The sequence below is a fragment of the Macaca fascicularis genome, chromosome 9 (assembly GCF_037993035.2).
Source record: "Macaca fascicularis isolate 582-1 chromosome 9, T2T-MFA8v1.1".
NCBI classification, from domain to species: Eukaryota; Metazoa; Chordata; class Mammalia; order Primates; family Cercopithecidae; genus Macaca; species Macaca fascicularis.
In genome coordinates this window covers 58,857,751-58,880,418 of record NC_088383.1, presented here as the reverse complement: position 1 = coordinate 58,880,418, position 22,668 = coordinate 58,857,751, and the positions used below count along the sequence as shown (strand labels likewise).

At 43.1% G+C, this 22,668-nt stretch overlaps 1 protein-coding gene across 1 annotated transcript; it reads right to left on the bottom strand.

Moving 5' to 3' along the window:
- Nucleotides 1–5,048: 5,048 nt before the first annotated feature.
- Nucleotides 5,049–20,544, bottom strand: C9H10orf53 (chromosome 9 C10orf53 homolog). Its single transcript, XM_005565135.4, has 3 exons — nucleotides 20,406–20,544; nucleotides 6,080–6,199; nucleotides 5,049–5,411 (listed from the first exon to the last, which is right to left on the bottom strand). Exons 1-3 carry the CDS (start codon nucleotides 20,500–20,502, stop codon nucleotides 5,347–5,349), a joined length of 282 nt encoding a protein of 93 aa, XP_005565192.1. The 5' UTR covers nucleotides 20,503–20,544; the 3' UTR covers nucleotides 5,049–5,346.
- Between the last annotated feature and the right edge of the window lie 2,124 nt (nucleotides 20,545–22,668).

Here is a 22,668-nt window from a genome sequence, read left to right as displayed (position 1 = left end):
CCTTAAAACAAGAGTAGTCTGCACACACTACAGCTGTGGACGGGAGAGCCAGGGGCCTTGTGGGAAAGGTGATGGTGGAATTCATGTGGAAAATGACTTTCCTTTGGGAGGCCGAGGCGGGCGGATCACAAGGTCAGGAGATCGAGACCACAGTGAAACCCCGTCTCTACTAAAAATACAAAAAATTAGCCGGGCGCGGTGGCGGGCGCCTGTAGTCCCAGCTACTCAGGAGGCTGAGGCAGGAGAATGGCATGAACCCAGGAGGCGGAGCTTGCAGTGAGCCGAGATCGCGCCACTGCACTCCAGCCTGGGCAACAGCGTGAGACTCCGTCTCAAAAAAAAAAAAAAAAAGAAAATGACTTTCAGACCAAAGGTATAAACTGGAGTGTCCCATGCAAGGGGTGTCCCATGCTCCTTGATCAGGAGCAGGTGATCATCATAGTAATGGGCCACAAATGTGGTTGTTCTGCTTTTTCAGTTGGCACCATTTTTTTTTAATTGAGCCACCATACTGGGTGTGGTGGCTTGTGCCTGTAATCGCAGCACTTTGGGAGGCTGAGGCAGGAGGATTGCTTGAGCCCAGGAATTCGAGACCAGCCTGGGTGACATAGAAGCCATCTCTACCAAAAAATAAGAAAAAATATCCTGGAATGGTGGCATGCACCTGTAGACCCAGCTATTCGGAAGGCTGAGGCAGGAGGATTGCTTGAGCCCAGGAGTTTGAGACTGCCGTGAGCTGTGACTATGCTACTCACTCCAGCCTGGGCAATAGAGCAAGGCCTTGTCAAAAAAAAAAAAAAAAAAAAAAAGATCAAGCCACCAAAATAAAAAGTTAACACGAGAAAAAAAATGATAAATCTTGACATATTATTGGGCTGTTTTAAAAATGCCTTTCAGTAAAATTTTACTGTTGGCTAAAAAGAAAAATTGAACAACATTTCAAAACCAAAAGTTTCTAATAAAAATCCAGATTTCCAGCTTTTCTGGAACAATTCAGAAGATTGATACCCTGCACAGCAGCATCACTAGAGCTGAGCTGCCGCCACCGCTGTTAGCCTAGCTGCCTGCTCCCCACGTCCCTGGCACTCACTACGCTGTCCAGCCTATTGTTGTCTTACACCAGTGTGGTGCCCTCAGTCTGCTGCTGTCTGACTCTGGAGGCCTCGTGTGTGTGCTCTGATTTGCACGGGGCAGAAGTGCAGTACCCCATCCTATGAGTGGGCGCATCCACTCACAGCTGCCACTAGAGCGCCTGATTACACCGTCTCACAGGAAGCTCCCTTCCACCAGCCTTTTCAATGTTCAGACAGTATGGGAAGAATAGTTCTCCATGCCTTATGTCCAAGACCTGGGCTAGCATTTTCTTGTCTTTTACCTGGATTTGGCCAACTGTTGTGTTTTTAGTGGAAATCTTACACCTCCAGGGCGTTTGTCGGTTGTCACCAGTTGAGATGTTCTCTTTCTCTAACTGTAATGCTTGCAGGGCTGGGGATGAAGGTCTGAAGCGGGGAACCAGAGTAACAAATCCCAGTGTGGTTTTGTTCAGGACATGTGTCCAGTCCTCCCTCAGCACCATGTGTTCAGTCCTCCCTTCGTCTCCACACCACTGAGACGTCCCAGCAACCTACCTGGGAGCTGATTTTTCACACAGTTCCCTTATATATGGCCCTCTTGCAAGGATTATCAGGGTTTTTTTGTTTGTTTGTGTTTTGAGACAGGGTCGCACTGTCACCCAGGCTGGAGTGCAGTGGTGTGATTGTAGCTCACTGAAGTCCTGAACTCTTGGGTTCAAGCCATTCTCCCACCTCAGCCTCCCAAGTAACTGGGACTATAGGAGCATGCCACTGTGCTCAGCTAATTTTTTACTTTTTGTAGAGATGAGGTCTCACTATGTTGCCCAGGCTGGTCTGGAACTCCTGGCCTCAAGCAAATGTCCTATCTTGGCCTCCCAAAACACTGGGATTACAGGTGTGAGCCACAGCCTCCAGCCAATCGTCAGATTTTAAGGGCAATTCTACCAAGGGAGCAGATATAGCCAATAAGGCCCCAGGCAGGAACCCAGGAAGGCCCCTTGAAAATCTGTTCTTTTTAAATTTTAGAAGTAAATGGAAAAAGTTTAGAGATTCCAAATTTCATTTAAAGACAGTTTAGGGCCAGGCTCGGTGTGGCTCATGCCACGCTCATGCTGGGCTTGGTGGCAAGTGCCTGTAACCCCAGCTATTCAGGAGGCTGAGGCAGGAGGACCGTTTGAACCCAGGAGGCAGAGGTTGCAGTGAACCATGGTCACGCCACTGCACTCCAGCCTCGGTGACAGAGCAAGACTCTGTCTCAAAAACAAAAACAAATAATTAAGACACAGCTATGCTTCTAACTTTATTCTAAAAGACACTTTCTTTACATGTTAATAATAATGACATTGACTTGGCATCTTATAAAACTTAAAATGTGATTTAATCAGTGGTATTTTAAAAGCATGAAGGCACCCGAATGTCTAGCACGTTGAAGCACAGGGCACTTTTGCCTTTGATGGGGAGCAAGCTGTGTCTCCTGCTTCTGGGACGGGAGGTGCGTGCTCAAGAGAGAGGGAGGCGAAGGAGGAGGATGACAGTACATTCTTCAGACATTTCCAAAGAGAAAGTTCTTCTTAATCAGTGACAGAGGAGGATAAGGCCACATAGACAGGTGGCTTCTATGTCAAAATCTTTATTTTCTGAGACACGGTCTCACTTTGTCACCCAGGCTGGAGTGCAGTGGTGTGATCTAGGCTCGCTGCAGCCTCTAGCTCCTGGGCTCAGGTGATCCTCCTGCCTCAGCCCCTCGGGTAGCTGGGACTACAGACGCATGCCACCAAGCCTGGCTAATTTTTGTATTTTTTGTAGAGATGAGGCTTCACCATGTTGGCCAGGCTGGTCTCGAACTCCTGTGTTCAAGCAAATCCACCCACCTTGGATTCCCAAAGTGCTGGGATTATAGGCAAAAGCCACAGTGTCCGGCCTTGATTTTATTTTAAGTTTTTGTTTGAAAAGTACTCCTAACACACACTTACATACGAAGTAAAAATCAATTCCACCACTAAAAACATTAATAATACAGAATACGAAGTAAAAATCAATTCCATCACTAAAAACATTAACAATACAGAAGGCAGAATAACCCTATAATCTCCTCCCTCTACCTCACCTGTCCCCCACACTCCCCAATCCCACGGCTCAGAGGAAACCTCAGTGATTTTTCCCAGCAATGCTGATTCAGGCATCATTTGCCTCTAATCCGAACTGAAACACAGGGCTCTGGGCACAGGCATCTCCCAGAAGCTTCTCCGGTTTTTCTTAGAATCCGTGCACTAACTCGCCTTACCTGCCCTTCAGCTCTGGTCATGAAGCGAAAAAGGGCAGGTCCTCTTCGCTTGTGGTGCTACCCTGAAGGCACAAATACAACCTGGGGTGTTGAGGGGGATGCTGGAGGAGGGCATGGGGCTGCCGAGGGAAGCACTTGGTACCAGTTTAATGCTGGGGTTGCAGGGCTAGAGGAGACAGGATTCCACAGCCTTTGGAGATGAAGTTCCCACTCCAAATGCAGACAGGGGAAGCTAGCAATTTCAGTTCTCAGCATTGAAAAAGTTTTGGCCATGAAAGTAGAAATCACTGCTCAAGGGAGAGATTTCCTGATTCAAGACAAAATGCTCAGACAATCAACAAATCACGTGGGAAGAGGCTCTATGTAAAATGTTACGTTTAAGAAAAGATTCAACATACCTGCCCATGTACCCCCTGTATCTAAAAGTTGAAAAAATTTTAAAAACTTACAAAATTGTGCACAAATCTCAAATGGATGAAGTCGATTTCTACATGTCTATCTCTTTATGAATATTTAGACATAAATAGAAGAAACCCAAAATGAAATATATAAAAATGTTACTAAAGTTATACTTTATTTTTACCTGTATTTTTCCATTTTTCTTTAATGAGAATGGATTTCTCTTGTAGCAAAATGTTATATTGAAACAAAGATTGAATGCTACATCTATAGTAACTTAAACTGGTCTTTGACAAAAAGGGACTAAATCTAGGGTTACAAAAGATATGTGAAAACCGGCACCAGATACTGGGAGGAAGAATCTTTTTTGAGCCCCAGTTTCTCAGTAAGGAGATGCTTAAATAGTTCCATAGAGTTCTAAGTGATTCACAATCCCTGAATCAACGCTGACAAGTGAAGCTTGGGCTGGGGTTTTAAAAATTATATCCCCTACTTTGTCCTGTGTGAGAAAGAACATGTGAAAGCAGTTTTATGGTCCCCGGTGGCCTTTGAAGTTCTGGGGTGCAGGAGGGTTTGAGGTTGCCTGGGGCAATGGTTAGGACTGCTCTCAGAGGGGGCAAGGCTGCAGCTCTCTGAGCGATCCTGAAGGCCCTGCTCCTTCAGCACAGGTGCCCTGGGTCCAGAGTCTTCTGTTAGGGAATCTGATTTTCTCTCATAGGTGTGAGGCCTTCTTACCATGACCTCCCATTTGACGTCTTTCGATCAGTATCTGCATTTCCCCCTCTCCGTTACTGTATAGTTAAGAATGTATATCACACATTGGTGCGTAAGAGTAGAAAGTAAAAATATCATTTTGACAAGACTGATTTTCACACTGAACATAGCGAAAACCCTCTTTAACTCTGTGGGGCGGTGTTCTACTCCAGAGGGACCAGGGAACCATCTCACATTCTGCCAAGGACTCTTTCGTGCCCTCCTTAGACAATCTTAATGCAAAAGAAGGCAGGTCATTTTCTTGTTTTAGATGAGAGTAACTGAAGATTTGATTTCAGCTAATTTTATATCAGCAATTTAAAATATTTATTCCCTCAGGAGTCGAAATAAATCTGTAGGAATAACAAAGTTTCCAAATATTAACATTTGCTTTTGGTTCAGACTTTCAAAAGCCTTTATTCCCACCCTTCCCCCAACCTCTCTTTAATTTTACCTGTTCTGAGCAATTTGAGTACTAAACAATGGAATCTCAGATGCTTCTGGCAACTATGTGTTATTAGTCAGGAATGGCACCTTGTTATTTGATTGCATTTTATTGTTTCCTTCAGCTCAATGTGTACCTGATATTGGAGGGCTCTCCCTATGGGTTGGGATTGAGAGATGTTACAAATGATGTGGTTTTTATTATTTCTGTGAGCTCCTGTGCAGCCGGGTGAGATTCCTGAGGCTGTGTAAGCTGGAGATCAGGCCCGAGTTGCCCTGCCTGACTAGTAGAGCCCAATGTCCACACTGCAGCACAGCCACTTCTCCCTGTATCATAGAATGGCTGGGGCAGCTGCTGTTCTATCAACTTGAGATGCCTGTTCCACGAGGAGATCAGTAGGAGTTCAGCACGGCTATCCTGGCCTTTTCACACAGTGGGTCTAGTTTACCATCGCCTCCTAGGGAAATAGATATAATTGTCTTTTGGTCAGCTTTATATACAATTGGTTATCATATCAGACATACCTATGGCTTCCACTCAGAGTGCATTTTCAAAGGCCACGGGCTGGTAAAATGTTAACTAGTTTTTAATAGAGTGTTAGTGGATTGCAAAGCTTTAACTTCTGAGCACAGAGAGGCATGCACGGTGCCAGCCTGCCAGGCCAGAAGCTCTCCAGGACAAAGACATCACGTGAATGTTGCTGATAGTGTCATGCACTGCTGGCATATCAACTCAAATTATCTTAGCAAGTCAGGATGGAATAAACAAGTGAAACAAAAGCAGCTTCAAAAGCAAATAATAATAGAATGTATATTATTAAAGTACAAAAAAAACTGTTATCCCTTAATTCCATCACATCCCTTGAAGTCCAGGGCTTCACTTCATTTTCCTTCCTCTGCTGTTTCCAATGTTTGGGAAGACTCAAACCATCACACACTTTACTGTGTGGTTTTGGATGTTCTCCTGTGTGTGCCACTGAAAGCACAGGGCTTTCAGTAGAAGTTTCAGCCTCAGAAAGAAACCCAATTTGAATTCAGGCATGACATACTGATCATTTCAACTAGAAATTGAGGGACTCCTCAGAGGAGGCAAAATCCTGGCTGGAAATATCGCCAAAGGGCTTACCGAACTCCAAGTCCTTAATGTTGCAGTGGAAGACGACTTCTTCATTCACCATGAGTTCCACCACATTCCAGTCTTCTATCTTCTCTAGGATTACCTCGTGTCCATCTCTGGCCAACACAGCTGGGAAGGACAGAAAAGGAGGTGAGTGACATGGGATCAGACTTCAAACTAACCTGATTGGTAGCAGTCTTCATGATGACAGTAGTTTGTCTGTCATCTAGCTGCTCATGGGTATCACTTAACTGCCCTGGTAGGCACTTTCTGGGTGCTGGTCCCAGGTGCCCTCACCTTTGCTGGGAAGCACAGCCAGAGGCCTGAGTAATTCAGGTTACAATTGCTATTTGTCCCACACCAAAGTGATCTGTTAAACAATGAGCTTTCTCTAGTAAAGGGCTATTGGGCTTTCCAGAGGCTCAATCTCATAGAGACCACACTCAGTGCTGGAGAAGACTCGGGGGAACAGGCAACTTCTTATCCTGCTGATGGAAGTACACATTGAGCACCTTTTGGAGGGCAATCTGGCAGTACCTACCAAAAGCCTCAAAAAATGATTCTAACCTTTAGTCCAGGAAATTACACTTAAAAGAAAGCTTCCCAAAGAAAAAAATAAAACAATACAGGCAGATTTTTGCAACAAGATGTCTTTTCTCTATTATTATGATAGCAAAATACTGTGAATAACTTATATATCCAATAATGAGAGGATGGCCAAATAAATGGTGGAACGTCCATTTGGACATTTATAAAAATGTTTATGATCTTTTTTAATGGCAAGAAAAATACTTGCAATATAAGCAAAAACTTAGGATACAAATATGTATAATACATGTTTAAAATATATAGTCAATATGAATTCAAATATGTATGTAAGGATGAAGAAAATAACCATTGAATATCTGTCTGTGGTGAGATTATGGGAAATTTTTTTCTCTTTATTCTTTCAGCATTTTCCAGATTGCCTATAATAATCCGAAAAAAAAGTTTTTTAGAAAAGCTAATGAAGTAACTTTTATTCTTACCTTTGGAATCTGCATTTTGGTTATCACTTACATTCAATGGCTCCTTCCCCAGAGATCAGTCATGGAATAATTGTTGGATTTAATCTTTTTATTGTGGAAATGCAAAGGTGTGTGGCTTAGATGAAATGATGTACATTAGACAGCCTACAGCTCTATTTTTTCCAATGTATTTCTCTCCAGTTTCCTGGATATATTTATCCTATAACATCAATATTAGAGTGAGTGTGCCGATCATTACCTTTGTTGGTCTTCATATGTTGGTGAGAATTTTGGTTAGGATGGAAAGAGAAAACAGACGGGGGCATACTCTTTAAAGTCTTGCCATTTCAATCAGTTTTACACGGAGTAAAGCAAACAGTTATGTCAGCTAATTGCACTTAATTACAGAGACAATTGCTGTTTCAAAATGTTGGTGTGTCCACTTCTTCATCTTTCAATCAGTTCAAGAACATCCAGCCCCAACTGTGAACATTTTAATTCTGCAATTTTAATTTCACTTCTGGAAAGGAACTTCAGAAAAAGACTCAGCAAGGATCTCCATTAACAAGACAGCACTCCCTGGGTACCCAGAGGTGGCCCTAATTGACCCGCATCAGCTAATGCGTCTCTAAAAAATGGTTGCATCTTTTTCGTTGGCATATTTATTGTATCCTGTTTAAGTGTTTTGTTCTCAAACGTCTTTGAAGAAGACACTCAGCTTGGACCCATGACTTGTTTAAATGAAGTGGTCCAGCTCGTGTGGAAAGGCAGCTGATCATCTAGGGAGACATAAAGGCAGTCCATGTGCAGAGATTTCTGGGATCCCACGTTCCCTCAGCAGCAACCCCTCAGGACGGGGGAGCTGCATTTGTCTGACGACAAACTTCAATTTGACAGGAAGAAATCAGGAGCAAAACAGCTTCTCCATTCCCACCTTACACCAGCCCTCCACCCCCACCTGTGAGGCAAGGTGCTGCCACTCTGCAGGTAAAATCCAGTGCCAACTCTCTAAGGCCTGGAGAAGTGAGGGTGCATGGACTGTGAGCGAGGAGCAGCCCTATGGGAGGAGGCCCCAGGAGGCAAGCACGCTGTAACCTGCCCCTGGCCCTCCTGCAGGGCCTGCTGACTGAGCCTCATGTGACATCTGAGCTTGGAGTTCATTTTAAGAGGACAGTGGCACTTACACGGCATGGTGTAGCTCAGAAACAGTATTTGATCCACCGAATCACTCACCCTATAGAGTTGAGGGGTGCTGAATAGTGGGGGTCCACCTCATCTTCGGGCAAATTAAGTCCAACAGGAAGAAACCCTCTTAAGAGACACACCACTCATCACTCTGCCCTCTACAGGGGCGCAAAGTACAGGCTCTCATGGTCTTAAAGGGCACGTGTCTTCCTCACTGACCAGAATTCTCTCCAAGTGCCTGGTTTTAATACAGGCTCACTGAAGAAGCAAACATAGAATGGCCCCGGGCACTGCCCATGACACTTTTTGACCCACAGAGTGACCTAAGTCTGATTCTTGCTAAAGTGACAAGCTGCCTCAGAGTCTACATTGAATATTCAGCCCCAGGACACTCCCTTCCCATCACTCTGGGAGGTGTTGAGCTGGCTCTAAGGTGGCCAGTGCAGGCTTAAGGGATCAAACACTAGACACCCCGGAATTCCTGCAGCTCATCCAAATGCCACCTCTCTAAATGGAGCACCCATTTCCTCCCATGAGCTGCTGTGGGGTTGTCTAGTCAAAGAAAGGTCAGATAAATATACTCCCTGAAACAAAGCCTGTGCAAAGGCAGTGGGTAAACTCCAGCATAAATCAACCAGAAGCTATAAGGCCACCTGCAGCCCGCCTGCCTCTTTGAAGTGGCACCTCATTCTTCAAGGGGGATCTAAATAAACGAAAGGGACATGGAAAAGGCTCCCTTCTTGCCGGTGCTGGTGGAATTGCGCACCATCTGCGAATGATTTAAATGCCACTGGTCAGGAAGTAAAGGTAAACAGACCTCTCTCCCTCCTCTACTCAGCACAGAGGCATACTCACGCCCACGAGCGAGGGCCGCCGATGCATAGCTAGCACAGGAGAATGGCACACAGGGTGTCTCAGCTACGTAGGGTGGATTCTATTTTCTGGATTGGTTTCAATTCCTTCCAAGCCCTTTGAGTGGGTCATTTGGCAAACTTAAGTACAGCATGCAAGGGGCAAGCGTGGCCAGGGAAATTACTTAGAACTTTTTGTTAAGCATTAGTTTAGCTTCACCAGCATTGAGGTCATAGTGGAAACATTTTGCTGAGTTATTATAATTCATGGATAATAAAGAGAGAACAAAAATTTTCAGATTGCTAAAGGCATGGTAAGTTCAGAAAAGATCAGGCCTATTTCTAAAGCCAGCAGGGCTTCGGGAAATGATAAAGAGCTGTAATTTTAAAAGAAACACAGAATTCAGATGCAGATTTTACAGAGGAGGGCCTGCAAAGGTACCACTCTCTGCCTGCTGGGTCTACAGTTGTGGGGGGTGCAGATGCTCCCTGCTTCGCTGCGGTGAACGCCCTGGCCCTTGTTGGCTGCCGGTATTCCATGACTTATCATTCATCGATATACAGAACTGACTTTACAAATCAACCACCTACTGATACCTTGCAACCCTCAAGTCTCCTTCAGCCATAAAAATGCTTCTCTTGCTCTTCTCCAAATACTCTTCCCCTCCTCTACTGTGGGAAGTGCCGCCTGCGCCTGCTGCCTTCCTTTTTGCTGTGTTTCTACCCGCCCACCTCCTGGAGGGAAGCCTTCAGCTCACCAGGTCCACAGCCTGCCCTCTCAGAGGTCAGGAAACCATCGCAATTCAATGGCTTCCCAGAGCTCCCCACCCCTCTTGGACCCACCTCCTTTCTTGGTTCTTTAAAGTACTTTTGATGGTAAAAACAAATATGTTTTTTGAACTCTAAATTTAAAAAATCAAGTTATCAATGTAATGCAGATTCATAGTATTTTAAAAAAAACTTTAAAATTATAGAAAAGGACAAAATTTTAAAAATCACCCCTAATTCTTCTCTCCCTCTGTCTTTTTCAGTGGCAGGAAGACCATGGCATTCAAGACCACGCTTTGTTCCCTTCGCACTGCATCGTGTGGCCCAGTCCTGTCACACACATGGAGCGGCTGCGTTCTTCTTCAGTGCTGTGTAGCATTTTACATGATGTATGCACTACAATTTATTTAGTCATTCCTTTTTCTGGTTGTTTCCAATTTTTTGCTATCACTGAGAATGTTGTAGAAAAATTCACAGCATGCATCCTTGTGTGTGCGTGAGGTTTGTTTTTTCTTTTATAAGGAAGATACTGAGAAATGGAACAGCTGGATTCTACAGTATATGATCACATTTTAACAACACTGACAAGTTGTCCTCTAGGATGACAGTTCAATTTACTCTCCTGCCGAGGGCAAATTAGGAAAATACTCTTTTTCTCAGTCTTTAATCAGCCATGAATTCTTCTCTCCCTAGAAATCACCTCTGCTCAATAGTTTGGAGCCCACTGGTCATTTTCTTCTCGAAATGCCATCACCTGCTCCCTTATGCCTCCAGTTCTCTCCTCAGTCTGCGCCTGCTCCTCCACAGGCTGCTCCTCTTAACACACCTTGCCCTCAGGGGGGCTGTCTCGTCGTCCTGCCAACTCCAGTCCCGTCTGTCTTTCCTTGCTTCCTCTGCAGTCTCGCCTCCTGTGGTTCTAGCATTCGGCTTTATGCAGGTTGATTTTCTTAACTAAGGTTTATTCTTACAATATGCCAGGCACAGCTCTGGGCTGGGACCCAGCAGAGAACAGAACCAGACAAGAACCCCTGCTCCTTCCCTCCTCAAAGCATGCCTCCAGGTGGGGGAGAAGGGTAACAAGGTATACAGGTGAGTGCGTGCTGAGGTAGGTAATCACGAGCACGAAGAAGAAATAAGGAGGGAAGGGAGAGCAGGAAGAGGGAGGCAGAGGGAAGTGTTGACGTTTTTGGTGGGATGTCCAAGGAAGGCCTGCCCATGAAAGTGACTTTTGAGGAATATCTTGAGACTGAGAGAATGAAGCTGAAAACCACGTGGGAAAGAGCATTCCAGGCAGAGTGGCTGTGAAGCCCCAAGGTGGGTGCTGGCTAGGAGCACTGAAGGACTGCAGGAGGTGGCTGTGGCTGCAGCAGCGGGCCAGGGAGAGGATAGGCAGAAGCAGGAGGGGGTGAGATCAGAGGGGCTATAAGGAGCCTGGGGGGCCATAAGGAGCCTGGAGGGCCATGAGAAGCCTAGGGGGCCATGTGAGCCTTTGGCTTCCCCCCGAGTGAGCTGGGGGCCCCTGGAATGTTCTCAGGGGTAAAGGCTGTGCTGTGATTCAGGTTTACCAGTATCAGCTGGCTGTGGTGCTGAGAACAGACTGCAAGCAGATGAGGGTCGCAGGGAACAGAGTCAGGAGGCCATGGCAGTAATCCAGGCAGGAGATGATGGCGAGTGGACAAAAAATGCAGAGGGGGTAGTCAGGAGGCCTAAGAGGGATTAATTCTGGGTGTACTTCGAGGGCAAAGCTGACAAATTGTGTTGACAGACTAAACAGGGAGTGTGAGGGAAAGAGAGGAGTGAGAGGTGCCTGCAGGGTGTCAGCCCTGAGTAACTGCAAGATGGAGCTGCTGTGAGCAGTGGAGAGGGGAAGTGGGCAGAGCTGCTGGTGGGGGTGAGTGCTAGGAGTCTAGTTGGAAATTTGGGGCATACTAAGTCTGAGATGCCTACTCAACATGCCAGTGGCAACGATAGGTCCTGATTAAAGACATAAATTTGGAAGTTCATCAGCATATAGATGTCATTTAAAGTCATAGCTACTCTTGACTCAAATCTCCTGCCTTCATCTTTCTTCCAAACTCCAGAACGTAATTTCTAGCCACTGGCTTAATATTTCTTAATAGCTCATTCCACCCCACACCCTGCCACTTCTCCTTAAATTTCTTCTTCCGAAATTGGACTCTTAAGGTACATCCCTGATTTCATCGTCCTTTAGCTCAAGAACCTTCGCTGGCTTCCTGTTGCCAAGGATGAGACAGGCTGGACTCCCTTGTTGCACATCCTCCTCCAACCAGACCCAATAGCCTGCTGCTCCCCAGAAGTGCCCAGGCTGCCTGCACCCCCCCTTCTCAATGAACCTTCCTCAGGAACAATAAGAATTAATTCTTGCAGAGCGCTTACTGTGTGTAGTCATGGAGTTCATTACTTTACATGCACTTGCTCATCAGAATCTCACATCGGTGACGCAGGGATTCACATTCCTCTTTTACAAACAAGGAAACTGAGGCTCATAAAGGTAAAACCACTTGATTTTCACCTTGACTACAAAGCTACTAAATGGTGGAGCCCAATTCAAACTGTAGGTGTTGACTTCAGAGTCCCTGTGCTTATCCTCTGCTCATGCCATCTCTCTGCCAGAAGTGCCAAGAATGTAGGCAGGAGATAAGTGACCAGGGAGAGGTGACAAGTAAAGCTGACAGGATTTGTGGACAAACTAGATGGGGAGTTTCCCCCAATACTGTTAAGTTGTATATTATAACAAAACGTTCATTTATGCATTCTGCTTTAATAAAAATTTTGGTATATAAATGATCTAATGGAACTCCTACAATCATCCTGGTTGTGGCAGGAGCAAGGAACATAAAACTTCCACAAAACAGCGGAGCAGACAGCTCCAAATTCCCATTCCTCTGAAGATACACAAAAACAAACAAACAAACAAACCCAGAAATGGTCGGAACCAACATTGTCAAAACTCTAGAAAATGGTCAAAGGTCTACAGCAACCAAGTGAATACTGAATCAAAGAAAAGGTAGCTTTAAAATGGTAGGAAAGCTTTGTGGCATATTTGCCTGCCCTTGCCGCACCTCTTCCCTGACCTGGTGGCAGTCTTGAAGATAGCAGCCTGTGTTCCCAGTATGGGACTCTGGTTCTTGATTCCAGAGGGAGCAGAGTGGACCTTATTTACAGATTACTGTGTTTGTCTGTTCTAAGGCATCTGTAGGCTTCCTGAAGAACTGAATCAAGGCACTTGTGTTTGTTTGCCTAACTTGGAATTCACACAGGGTGGAAAAACTGTGGGCAGTGCTCACAAACATTGTAAGGCAAATGAAAAACCTGCAGCTGCCTGGGTAAAAGATTACAGTTGAGACACACAACAGATCTCATAAAGCCTAAGAGAAAATCTAGACAGAGTTTCTTTGAAAAATTAGGACATTCAAAAGCACTCATGTATACTGGGGAATTTAGAAAGTCAGTACAGGCTCAGATCAAGATGCACGCTCAAAAAAGACCATGAAGATCCTGCAATTTCATCACTGGCTGATCTATAGGTTCGTGAAAGCAGGAAGTAAAGGCTGAGGCAAAATTGTAAACAGCCTAGCCAAGTTTTATAGGAGTGTCTCAAAATGGAGCAAATACACAAATAATGGGAGAGGGTTTTTGTTGGTTTGATTTTAAAGCTCCTTGCGTTCAAAACACTGACTGACCACAAGCTAAGCCTTCAACAGTTAGGAATGGCAAGCTCTGGGGAAGGAGGGGAATCTGATTTCCAGAAATTATACATTATAATATTTGAATGTCCAGTTTTCAACAAAAAGTCACAAAACATACAAAAAATTAGGAAAGTATGGGCCATGCAAAGGAAAAAAATTAATTAACAGAAACTGTTCCTGAGGAAGCCCAGGCATTGGACTTACATTAAATCAACTATATTAAATATGCTCAAAGAGCCAAAGGAAGCCAGAGACAAAGAACTAAAAGAAATTAGAAAAATGATGTATGAACAAACTGAGAATATCAATAAAGAGAAATTCTAAAAAGGAATCAAACAAGTCCTGGAGTTGAAAAGTATAATAACTAAAATGAAAAATGTACTACACGGATTCAACAGCAGATTTGAGTAAGCAGACGAAATCAGCAAATTTGAAGACAGGGCAATTGAGACTACTCAGTCTGAGGAGTAGAAAGGAAAAAGAATGAAGAAAAATGAACAGCCCTGGAGACCTGTGGGATGCCCTCAAGTATAACAACATATACCTAGTGGAAGTCCCAGGAGAAAAGGAAATAAGGGGACAGAAAGAATATCTGAAGAAATAATGGCTGAAAACATCCCAAATTGGATGAAAGACATGAAAATACCTACCCAAGAAGCTCAACCAACTCCAAGCAGAATAAACTCGAAGAGTATTATATTAAGACACATTAGAAACAAATTGTCAAAATATAAAGAGAGAATCTTGAAAGCAGTGAGAAAGAAATGACTCATCACACACAGATTCTCTGTAAGATTATCAGCTTTCTCACCAGAAGCCATGGAGGCCAGAAGGCAGTGGGATACATATTTAAAGTGCAGAAAGGAAAAAACAAGAACCTGTTGTATTGGTCAGAATTCTCCAGAGAAAGAGAACCAATAAAATAAATATGTGTGTGACTGTGTGTGTGCGTGTGTGTACATATACATACACAAATATATATATATATAATCCATATATACACATGTTCCTTAACTCACAATGAACTTAAGTCTTGATGAACTCATCGTAAGTTGAAAATATTGTAAGTTAAAAATGCATTTAGGGCACCTAACATACTGAATGTCATAGCTTAGCCTAGTCTACTTTAAACATGCTCAGAACACTTACATTAGCCTACAGTTGGGCAAAATTATCCAATACAAAGTCTATTTTACAATAAAATGTTGAATATTTTACATAACTTATTGAATACTACACTGAAAGTGAAAAACAGAATGGGGTTGTATGGGTACTCACTATTAATGTACACAGCTGAAAGCATCAGCATATAGTCAAAAATCGTAAGTCAAACAATTGTAAGTCAGGGACCAGCTGTGTGTGTGTGCGTGTGTGTGTGTGTGTATATATATATACACACAAACATACTATATGAACTATATGACTTGTTTGGTTCCTTTTTAGAATTTCTCTTTATTGATATTCTCCTTTTGTTCATATAATTTTAATTATAAATCTATCTATCTATCTGTCTATCTATCTATCTATCTATCTATAGAGAGAGAGAGAAAGAGAGAGAGAGATTTTGAGGAATTGGTTCACAGGCTAGACTACAGATAGAAGTAGAGTTTCTATGTTGCAGTCTTGGGGAGAGTCCCTTGTTGTTTGAAAAACATCAACATTTGTTTTCTTAAGGCCTTCAACTGATTGAAGGAGGCTCACTAAACGTTTCCCCCCTAAGATCAAGAACAAGGCAAGGACGCCCCACCTTTGCCACTTCTATTTAACATAGTATTAGGAGTACCAGACAGATAAATTAGGCAAGAAAAAGAAATAAAAGTCATCTAAATTGGAAAGGAAGAAGACTACCTCTATTTGCAGATTGCATGATCTTATATCCCAAAACTGCTAGTGTTCTTAAAAAAAAAAGTTGTTAGTGCTAATAAATGAAATTGGCAAAGTTGAAGAAATTAACAAAATTAACACACAAAAAGCAGTTGTATTTCTACACACTAGCAATGATTGATCTGAAACAGAGATAAAACGATTCCATTTATAATAGTATTTAAAAGAACAAAACACTTAGGAATATATGCAAACAATTAGGTGCAAGTCTTATACACTGAAAACTATAAAAGTTGCTAAAAGAAATTAAGGAAGATCTAAATAAATGAAAATGCATCCTGTGTGCATGGACTAAAAGGCTTAACATTGTTAAAATAACAATACTACCCAAAGGATTATACAGATTCTATGCAATACCTATCACATTCCCAATGGTGTTTTTTGCAGAAGTGGAAAAACCTATCCTAAAATTCATAGGGAATTGCAAGGTACCTAAAATAGATAAAACAATCTTGAGAAAAAACTAAGTTGGAAGACTCACATTTCCTGATTTCAAAACTTACTAGAAAGCTACAGTAATCAAAATCATGTGATACAGACATAAGGATAGACATATAGAGCAATGGAATAGAATTGAGAGCCTAGAAATAAATGTTCACAATGACTGATATGAATGAATAGTTGATGCTTGACATAGATGCGAAGACCATTCAATGGGTAAAGAACAGTCTCTTTAACAAAAGGTCTTGGGATAATGGATATCCACATGAATATCTTTTGAATGAATTTGGACTCTTACATTACACCATATACAAAAATTAACTCAAAATGGGTCAAAGATCTAAATTTAGGAATTATAAAACTCTTAGAAGAAAACATAGGGGCAAATCTGCATAATCTTAGATTTGACAATGGTTTCTTTCTTTTTTTTAGACAGAGTCTCTTCCTTGTCACCCAGTCTGGAGTGCAGTGGCACAACCTTGATTCACTGCAACCTCGGCCTCCAGGGCTCAAGCGATCCTCCCACCTCAGCCTACTGAGTAGCTGGGACTACAGTTGCGTGCCATCATACCCACCTAATTTTTGTCTTTTCTATAGAGATGGCTGGTTTCTACAAAAAAAGGCTGGTTTTGAACTTCAAACCAGGTTGGTCCTGAACTCCTGGGTTCAAGTGATCCACCTGCCTCAGCCTCCCAAAGTGCAGGCATTACAGGTGTGAGCCACTGCGCCCAGCAGACAATGGTTTCTTAAACAACATATCACAGGTAACATAAGAAAAAAACAGATAAATTGGACTTCATTAAAATTAAAACTTTTGTGCAGCAAAGGACACTATCAAGAAAGTGAAAAGCTAATTTACAGAGTGGGAGAAAATATTTGCAAATCATTTATCTCTTAAGGGTCTCATATTCAGAATATCTAAATAAATTTTCCAACTCAGTAACAAAAAAAGTGCAACCGAATTTAAAAAATGGGCAAAGAACAGACATTTCTCCAAAGACATACAAATGGTCAATAAGCACATGAAAAGATGTTCAACATCACCAATTATTAGGGAAATTTAAGTGAAAACCACAAGTTACCATTTCACACCTACTGGGATGGCTATAATTAAAACCAAAGAAAATTGAAATCCTTGTGCATTGCTAGTGGGAATGTAAAATGGTGCAGCTGCTTCAGAAAACAGTTTGGTCATTCCTCAAAAAGTTAAATATGGAATTACTATATGACTCAGCAATTTCACTCCCTTGAAACATAGGGATTCAAACAGATATGTGTTTACCAATGTTCATAACAGCACTATTCACAGTAGCGGAAAGGTGGAAACAACCCAATTGTCTATCAACAGATGAATGGATAAACAAAATATGGTATATCTGCCACAAAAAGGAATAAAGTCCTATAATACATGCTGTAGCATGGATAAACCTTGAAATATTATGCTAACTGAAATAAACTACAAAGTAGATTGCAGGTTACCAGGGGCTGGGGATGGAGGTGAGAGGTGAAACCAGCTGGGCTTCTGGTTTGGGTAGGGACTTGGAGAACTTTTCTGTCTAACTAGAGGATTGTAAATGCACCAATCAGCACTCTGTGTCTAGCTAGAGGATTGTAAAAGCACCAATCAGCATTCTGTAAAAATGGACCAATCAGCAGGACATGAGTGGGGCCAAATAAGGAAATAAAAGCTGGCCTCCCGAGCCAGCAGCGGCAACCTGCTCGCATCCCCTTCCACGCTATGGAAGCTTTGTTCTTTTGCTATTCATAATAAGTCTTGCTGCTGCTCACTCCTTGGGTCTGCACTACCTCTAAGAGCTGTTAACACTCACCGCCAGGGTCTGCAACTTCATTCCTGAAGTCAGCCAGACCATGAACCCACTGGGAGGAACAAACAACTCTGGACACGCCACTTTGTGAGCTGTAACAGTCACCGTGAGGTCTGTGGCTTCATTCTTGAAGTCAGCAAGACCAAGAACCCACCAGAAGGAATACATTCTGGACACAGAGGGACAGAGTGTTATTGCTTAATGAATACAGTTTCTGTCTGAGGTGTTGAAAAATTTTAAAAAGAGAGAACAGTGATGGTTCCACAACATTGTAAAGATAATTAATGTCACTGAATTGTATGCTTAACATGGTTAAAATGGCAAAATTTTAAATACATATTTTACCCACGTTATCTTTAGAGAAAGTGAACATAAACTAAAGGTGGATTATGAGGTGAGGGTGAGTAGGTGTGGCTCATCAGAGGGGAAGGAAGAGAAAAGTCACTTATTTAGGCTGTGTTCTTAGCCAAAACTTCAAAACATTTTAAACATCACCATGCAACACTGCTATGAATTGAATTGTTGCCCCCTTCCCCCAACTTCATATATGGAAGCCCTAACTCCCAGTGTGACTATTTGGAGATAGGTCCTTAAAGAAGTAATTAAGGTTAAATGAGGTTATAAAGGTGAGGACCTAATCTGATAGGATTAGTGTATTTCTTCTTATAAGAACTGATACCAGAGAGCTTGCTCCTCGCTCTCCCTAAAAAATCCCACCAGGTGAGGACAAGAGAGAAGGTGGCTGTCAGTAAGCCAGGAAGAGTGCCCAGAGCCCTCACCACAAGCTAACCTTGCCAGACCTTGATCAGGGACTTTTAGCCTTTAGACTGAAAAAATGTATTTCTATTGTTTAAGTCCCATAGTCTATAGTATTTTGTTATGGCAGTCCCAATAGATAAATACAAACATGGAAGTATTTGCAACACAAATTTCTCTATCAACTGTTCTCTCACAGAAAGCAACTTCCTCTGCTGATTGAAATCCTACCCATCCTTCAAACTCAAACTCAAATGCCATCTCCTCCAGGAGGCTTTCCCCGATTGCTCAGTTAAAACTAATTTTTGTGTCCTTTGACTTCAGGGTATTTTCCCTGGAAGATTCTTAGTTTGGGTCATATGATGGGAGTTCATCAATGCTGATTCCTGGGCCGTCATCTCATTCTATATGTTCTCTCCAAGTCAATGACTCACGTCTTTCTATCTCCATTTCAGACTTTTTCTCTGAACTCCAGAACAACAGAGCTGATTCAGCACCTCTGTCAAGGTAACTGAAAGCACATGAAGCTTAATTCAGATGCTCCTTGACTTACGATGGGGTTAGGTCCCAATAAACGCACTGTAAATGGAAAGTGGGCTTAATACCTGGATAAGCCCATCATAAAGTGGAAAAAATCATTAAGTAGAACCACTGTAAGTTCAGATTTGCCTCGACTTACGATAGGGTTACCTCCCAGTAAACCCATCCTAAAGTCAAAAAGTCTAAGTCGGGGACTATCTGTATGTCCAAAATAGACTGTTCCTCTGGAACTGTTCCACATATTCCTCCAAATTGTGGTCCATCTTTGGTGTCTTCGATTTTAGTGGACAGTACGTCCATCCATCAGCACTGTTTCAAGCCAGACGCTGACTAGATCCGGATAACATTCTTTTTACCCTTACCTCACATATCTATCCTCTCAGGAAGTACCATTGCTTTCACTTTGATCCATGGTCTCCTTTATGGTCCAAGCTACTTTCATCTCAGCCCTGGACCACCCCCAACAGTCTTGTTTTCCTTGTTTCCACTCTTGCCCCACTCTAATCTGTTCTCAGAGTGGTAACAGCTTCATCCCTGCCTAAAACTTGTCTGTGGCCCTGCAGCATTTGGCCCCTGACTACCACTCCAGCCTCATCCCCCATCAGTTTAACAAATATTAATACATCATTTGTTGAATGCCTCCAGGCATTGCCTACATTATTAGTCTCCTCTGCCTAGGAGGCATTCCTCTCTTTACCTGGTTAGTTTCTACTCATTCTTTAAAGGTCTGCTCAAATGTGGGCTCATTTAATGCTCCACTTAAATGAGACTTTCCAGACCTCTCCCTCTCCCCTCCCATTATAGCTAGTCACAGGTCCCACTATGGTTAGTTCCCATGGCACCACCCTAGCCTCAGTTAGAGCTTAGGCACAACTGTCATTTAGCAGTTAACAAGGAGATTACTTCAAAGACATGCATCACCGTTTAACAGTGTGTCCTCAGTCCCTGGAAGGGTGTCCAACACACACTGGGTGCTTAATAAAAGTCTGTTGCATGAACGATTAAGAGATGGAATCCCAGCAATGCTACTTCCCAGCCATTTGACTTGTTAAAGTCACTTAATATTCTTGATCGTCAGTTTCCCAATTCTTAAAGCAGGGTTATGTAATTTTTTCTAGGGAGGTAATTTCTGTAATTTGCTGGGCACTGGGTGGGCCCACAGCTCACTCTTGGATAGAAGAGCGTTCCCACGCTTTTAGCCCAGCCCTAGAAGCCACAGGTTGCTACATCATCCTGCGGAAGACTTCCTGGAGAGGTGGCGCTTCGTCGGAGTCTGAGGCAGGAAGGCCTAGGCACGGGGCACCACCTGCACGGATGCTCAGAGGCTGGGGCGCTCAGGGGCGAACGCGGCGGGCGGGGAGGCCCACCTTGCAGGCCCTGCAGGCGGAAGGTGTGGTGCTCCACCGGCAGGCCTGCCGCGCTGTAGGGCCCATACCGCAAGATGACCACTGCGTTCTTGGGCATCGCCAGGCCTCGGCCGCCGCAGCCAAGGCTAAGGAGAAACACACGCTGCTAAGCAACCTCTCTTCCGGCCCTGGCGGGTGGGCGTGGCTACGCGCGGGGCGGGGCCGGAGTGGCGCTAGGGGATCCTCCCCGCCCCCAGCTGCTCACGTGACCCTCAGCGCCGGGTCCGCAAACGCGCGCGTTCGACCTGCTGTGGCAAGTGTTAGTGATAAATAACAGCAGCAGCCAGGCACAGTAAGTTCGTGTCAGGCAGCGTGCTAAGCACTTTCCCTGCGTTGTCTGGTTGAATCAGTTTACCATCCCTCGTCAGTATTTTATGTTTTCTGTTTACAAAACCGAGGTTCAGGGAGGGCAAGTTGTGGTCCCAAGAGTGACAGCGGTGTAGTATGGATTGGAAACCCTTGCATTTCTTCTATTTTCTTGCCTGTTTTTGATTGATTGGGAGTATTTGTTCATCATTCCTCTTCCCCTACCTCTTTTCCCCCTTCCCGTTCTGTCACCAGTGAGGCTATTTGGTGGGGCCAAAACTGTGAATTCGTCCAATTCCCTTTTAGTTGCTCAGCTCTGCTGATTGGAATTTGGACATAAAAGACATCCACTACTTCTAGGCATGGCTCCTTAAAAGTCTCCTCCACACCTGCTGTCGCCTTCTTATCGGTAGCCAGGTATGAGATCCCAGGGAGGACCGGAGGTTCCTGGGGAGACAGACCCAAAACGTGGGAGGAACCTGGACCACTGAGTAGCTGAGCCGAATAGAGCCCCACCCATCTACATTTGTTGGTTACCGAGGCAAGAAGGAAACATTTATTCCATAACCACTGAGATTTTGGGGGTTGTTTATTACAGCAATTAGCCCAACCTAACAATCGCAATACCCTTGCAATTACAGCACTTCTTTATTTTCTAAATATTCAATTGTAGTTGATATTTTTACCCTCCTTTTGAATAGTAAAGGATTTAAAAAACCCTTTCTCACTAATTCTCCCAACGTATGCTACTGTGTATTTTAATTCTTTCCACGTGTACAGTACATTCTATGATACATATTTCTTTGACGAGAATTGGTTTATACACGATTGGTAAACAGAGGAATTATATCAGTAGAAGTTTGACATTATTATGGGTCATAAATAATTTCCCCCAACACTTAAGAGTTTTGCATCATCGGACAAGAACTACTGAATTCACCAACACAGCTGAACCCAGCAGACTATGGAGGAAGGCAGGACTGTACATGATGCCATTATTCATCCTCTTGATATACTGATTTGTTTGCTTTGGACAGACACTCAATAGTGGGGTTGCTGAATCAGATGGTAGTTCTATTTTTTGTTTTTTGAGAAATCTCCATACTGTTTTCTATAATGGCTGTACAATTTGCATTCCCACCCACCAAGAAATATGAGTTCCCTTTTCTCTGCATCCTCACCAGCATCTGTTATTTTTTATCTTTTTAATAATAGCCATTCTAATTAGGGTAAGATGATATTTCATTGTGGTTTTGATTTGTATTTCCCTAATGATTAGTGATGATGATTAGTGATGTTGAGCATTTTTTTTTGTGGGTACCAGTTGGCCATTTGTGTGTCTTCTTTTGAGAAAAGTCTATTCATGTCCTTTGCCTACTTTTTTAATGGGATTATTATTATTATTTTTTAACTATTGAGTTGTTTGAGTTTCTTATATATTCTGGATAATAATCCCTTATCAGATGAATAGTTTGCAAACATTTTTTCCCATACGACAGGTTCTGTCTTCACTCTGATGATTGCTTTCCTTGTAGTGCAGAAGCCTCATTCATATATTTTTGTTTTTGTTCCCTGTGCTTTTGAGGTCTTAGCCATATCTTTGCCTAGACCAATGTCCTAAAGTGTTTTCTCTATGTTTTCTTCTAGTAGATTTATAGTTTTGAGTCTTACATTTAAGCCTTTAATCCCGTCTTGAGTTGGTTTTTGTATATAGTGAGAGATAGGAGTTCAGTTTCATTCTTCTGGATAAGGATATCCAGTTTTCCTAACACCCTTTATTGAAGAAGATGTCTTTTTCCTAATGTGTGTTCTTCATGCCTTTGTTGAAAATCAGTTTGGCTGTAAATATGTGGATTGATTTCTGGGTTATCTGTTCTGTTCCATTGGCTTGTGTGTCTGTTTTTCTGTCAATACCATG

What these genes read in the sequence shown, in the direction of transcription:
- C9H10orf53 (XM_005565135.4), bottom strand. Translation starts at nt 20,502, where the DNA reads ATGCCCAAGAACGCAGTGGTCATCTTGCGGTATGGGCCCTACAGCGCG. An exon ending in CCGCCTGCAGGGCCTGCAAG is followed by an intron (nt 6,200 to 20,405) that starts GTGGGCCTCCCC and finishes TGTCCTTCCCAG; the next exon opens with CTGTGTTGGCCAGAGATGGA. An exon ending in CATTAAGGACTTGGAGTTCG is followed by an intron (nt 5,412 to 6,079) that starts GTAAGCCCTTTG and finishes CTATTTCCCTAG; the next exon opens with GAGGCGATGGTAAACTAGAC.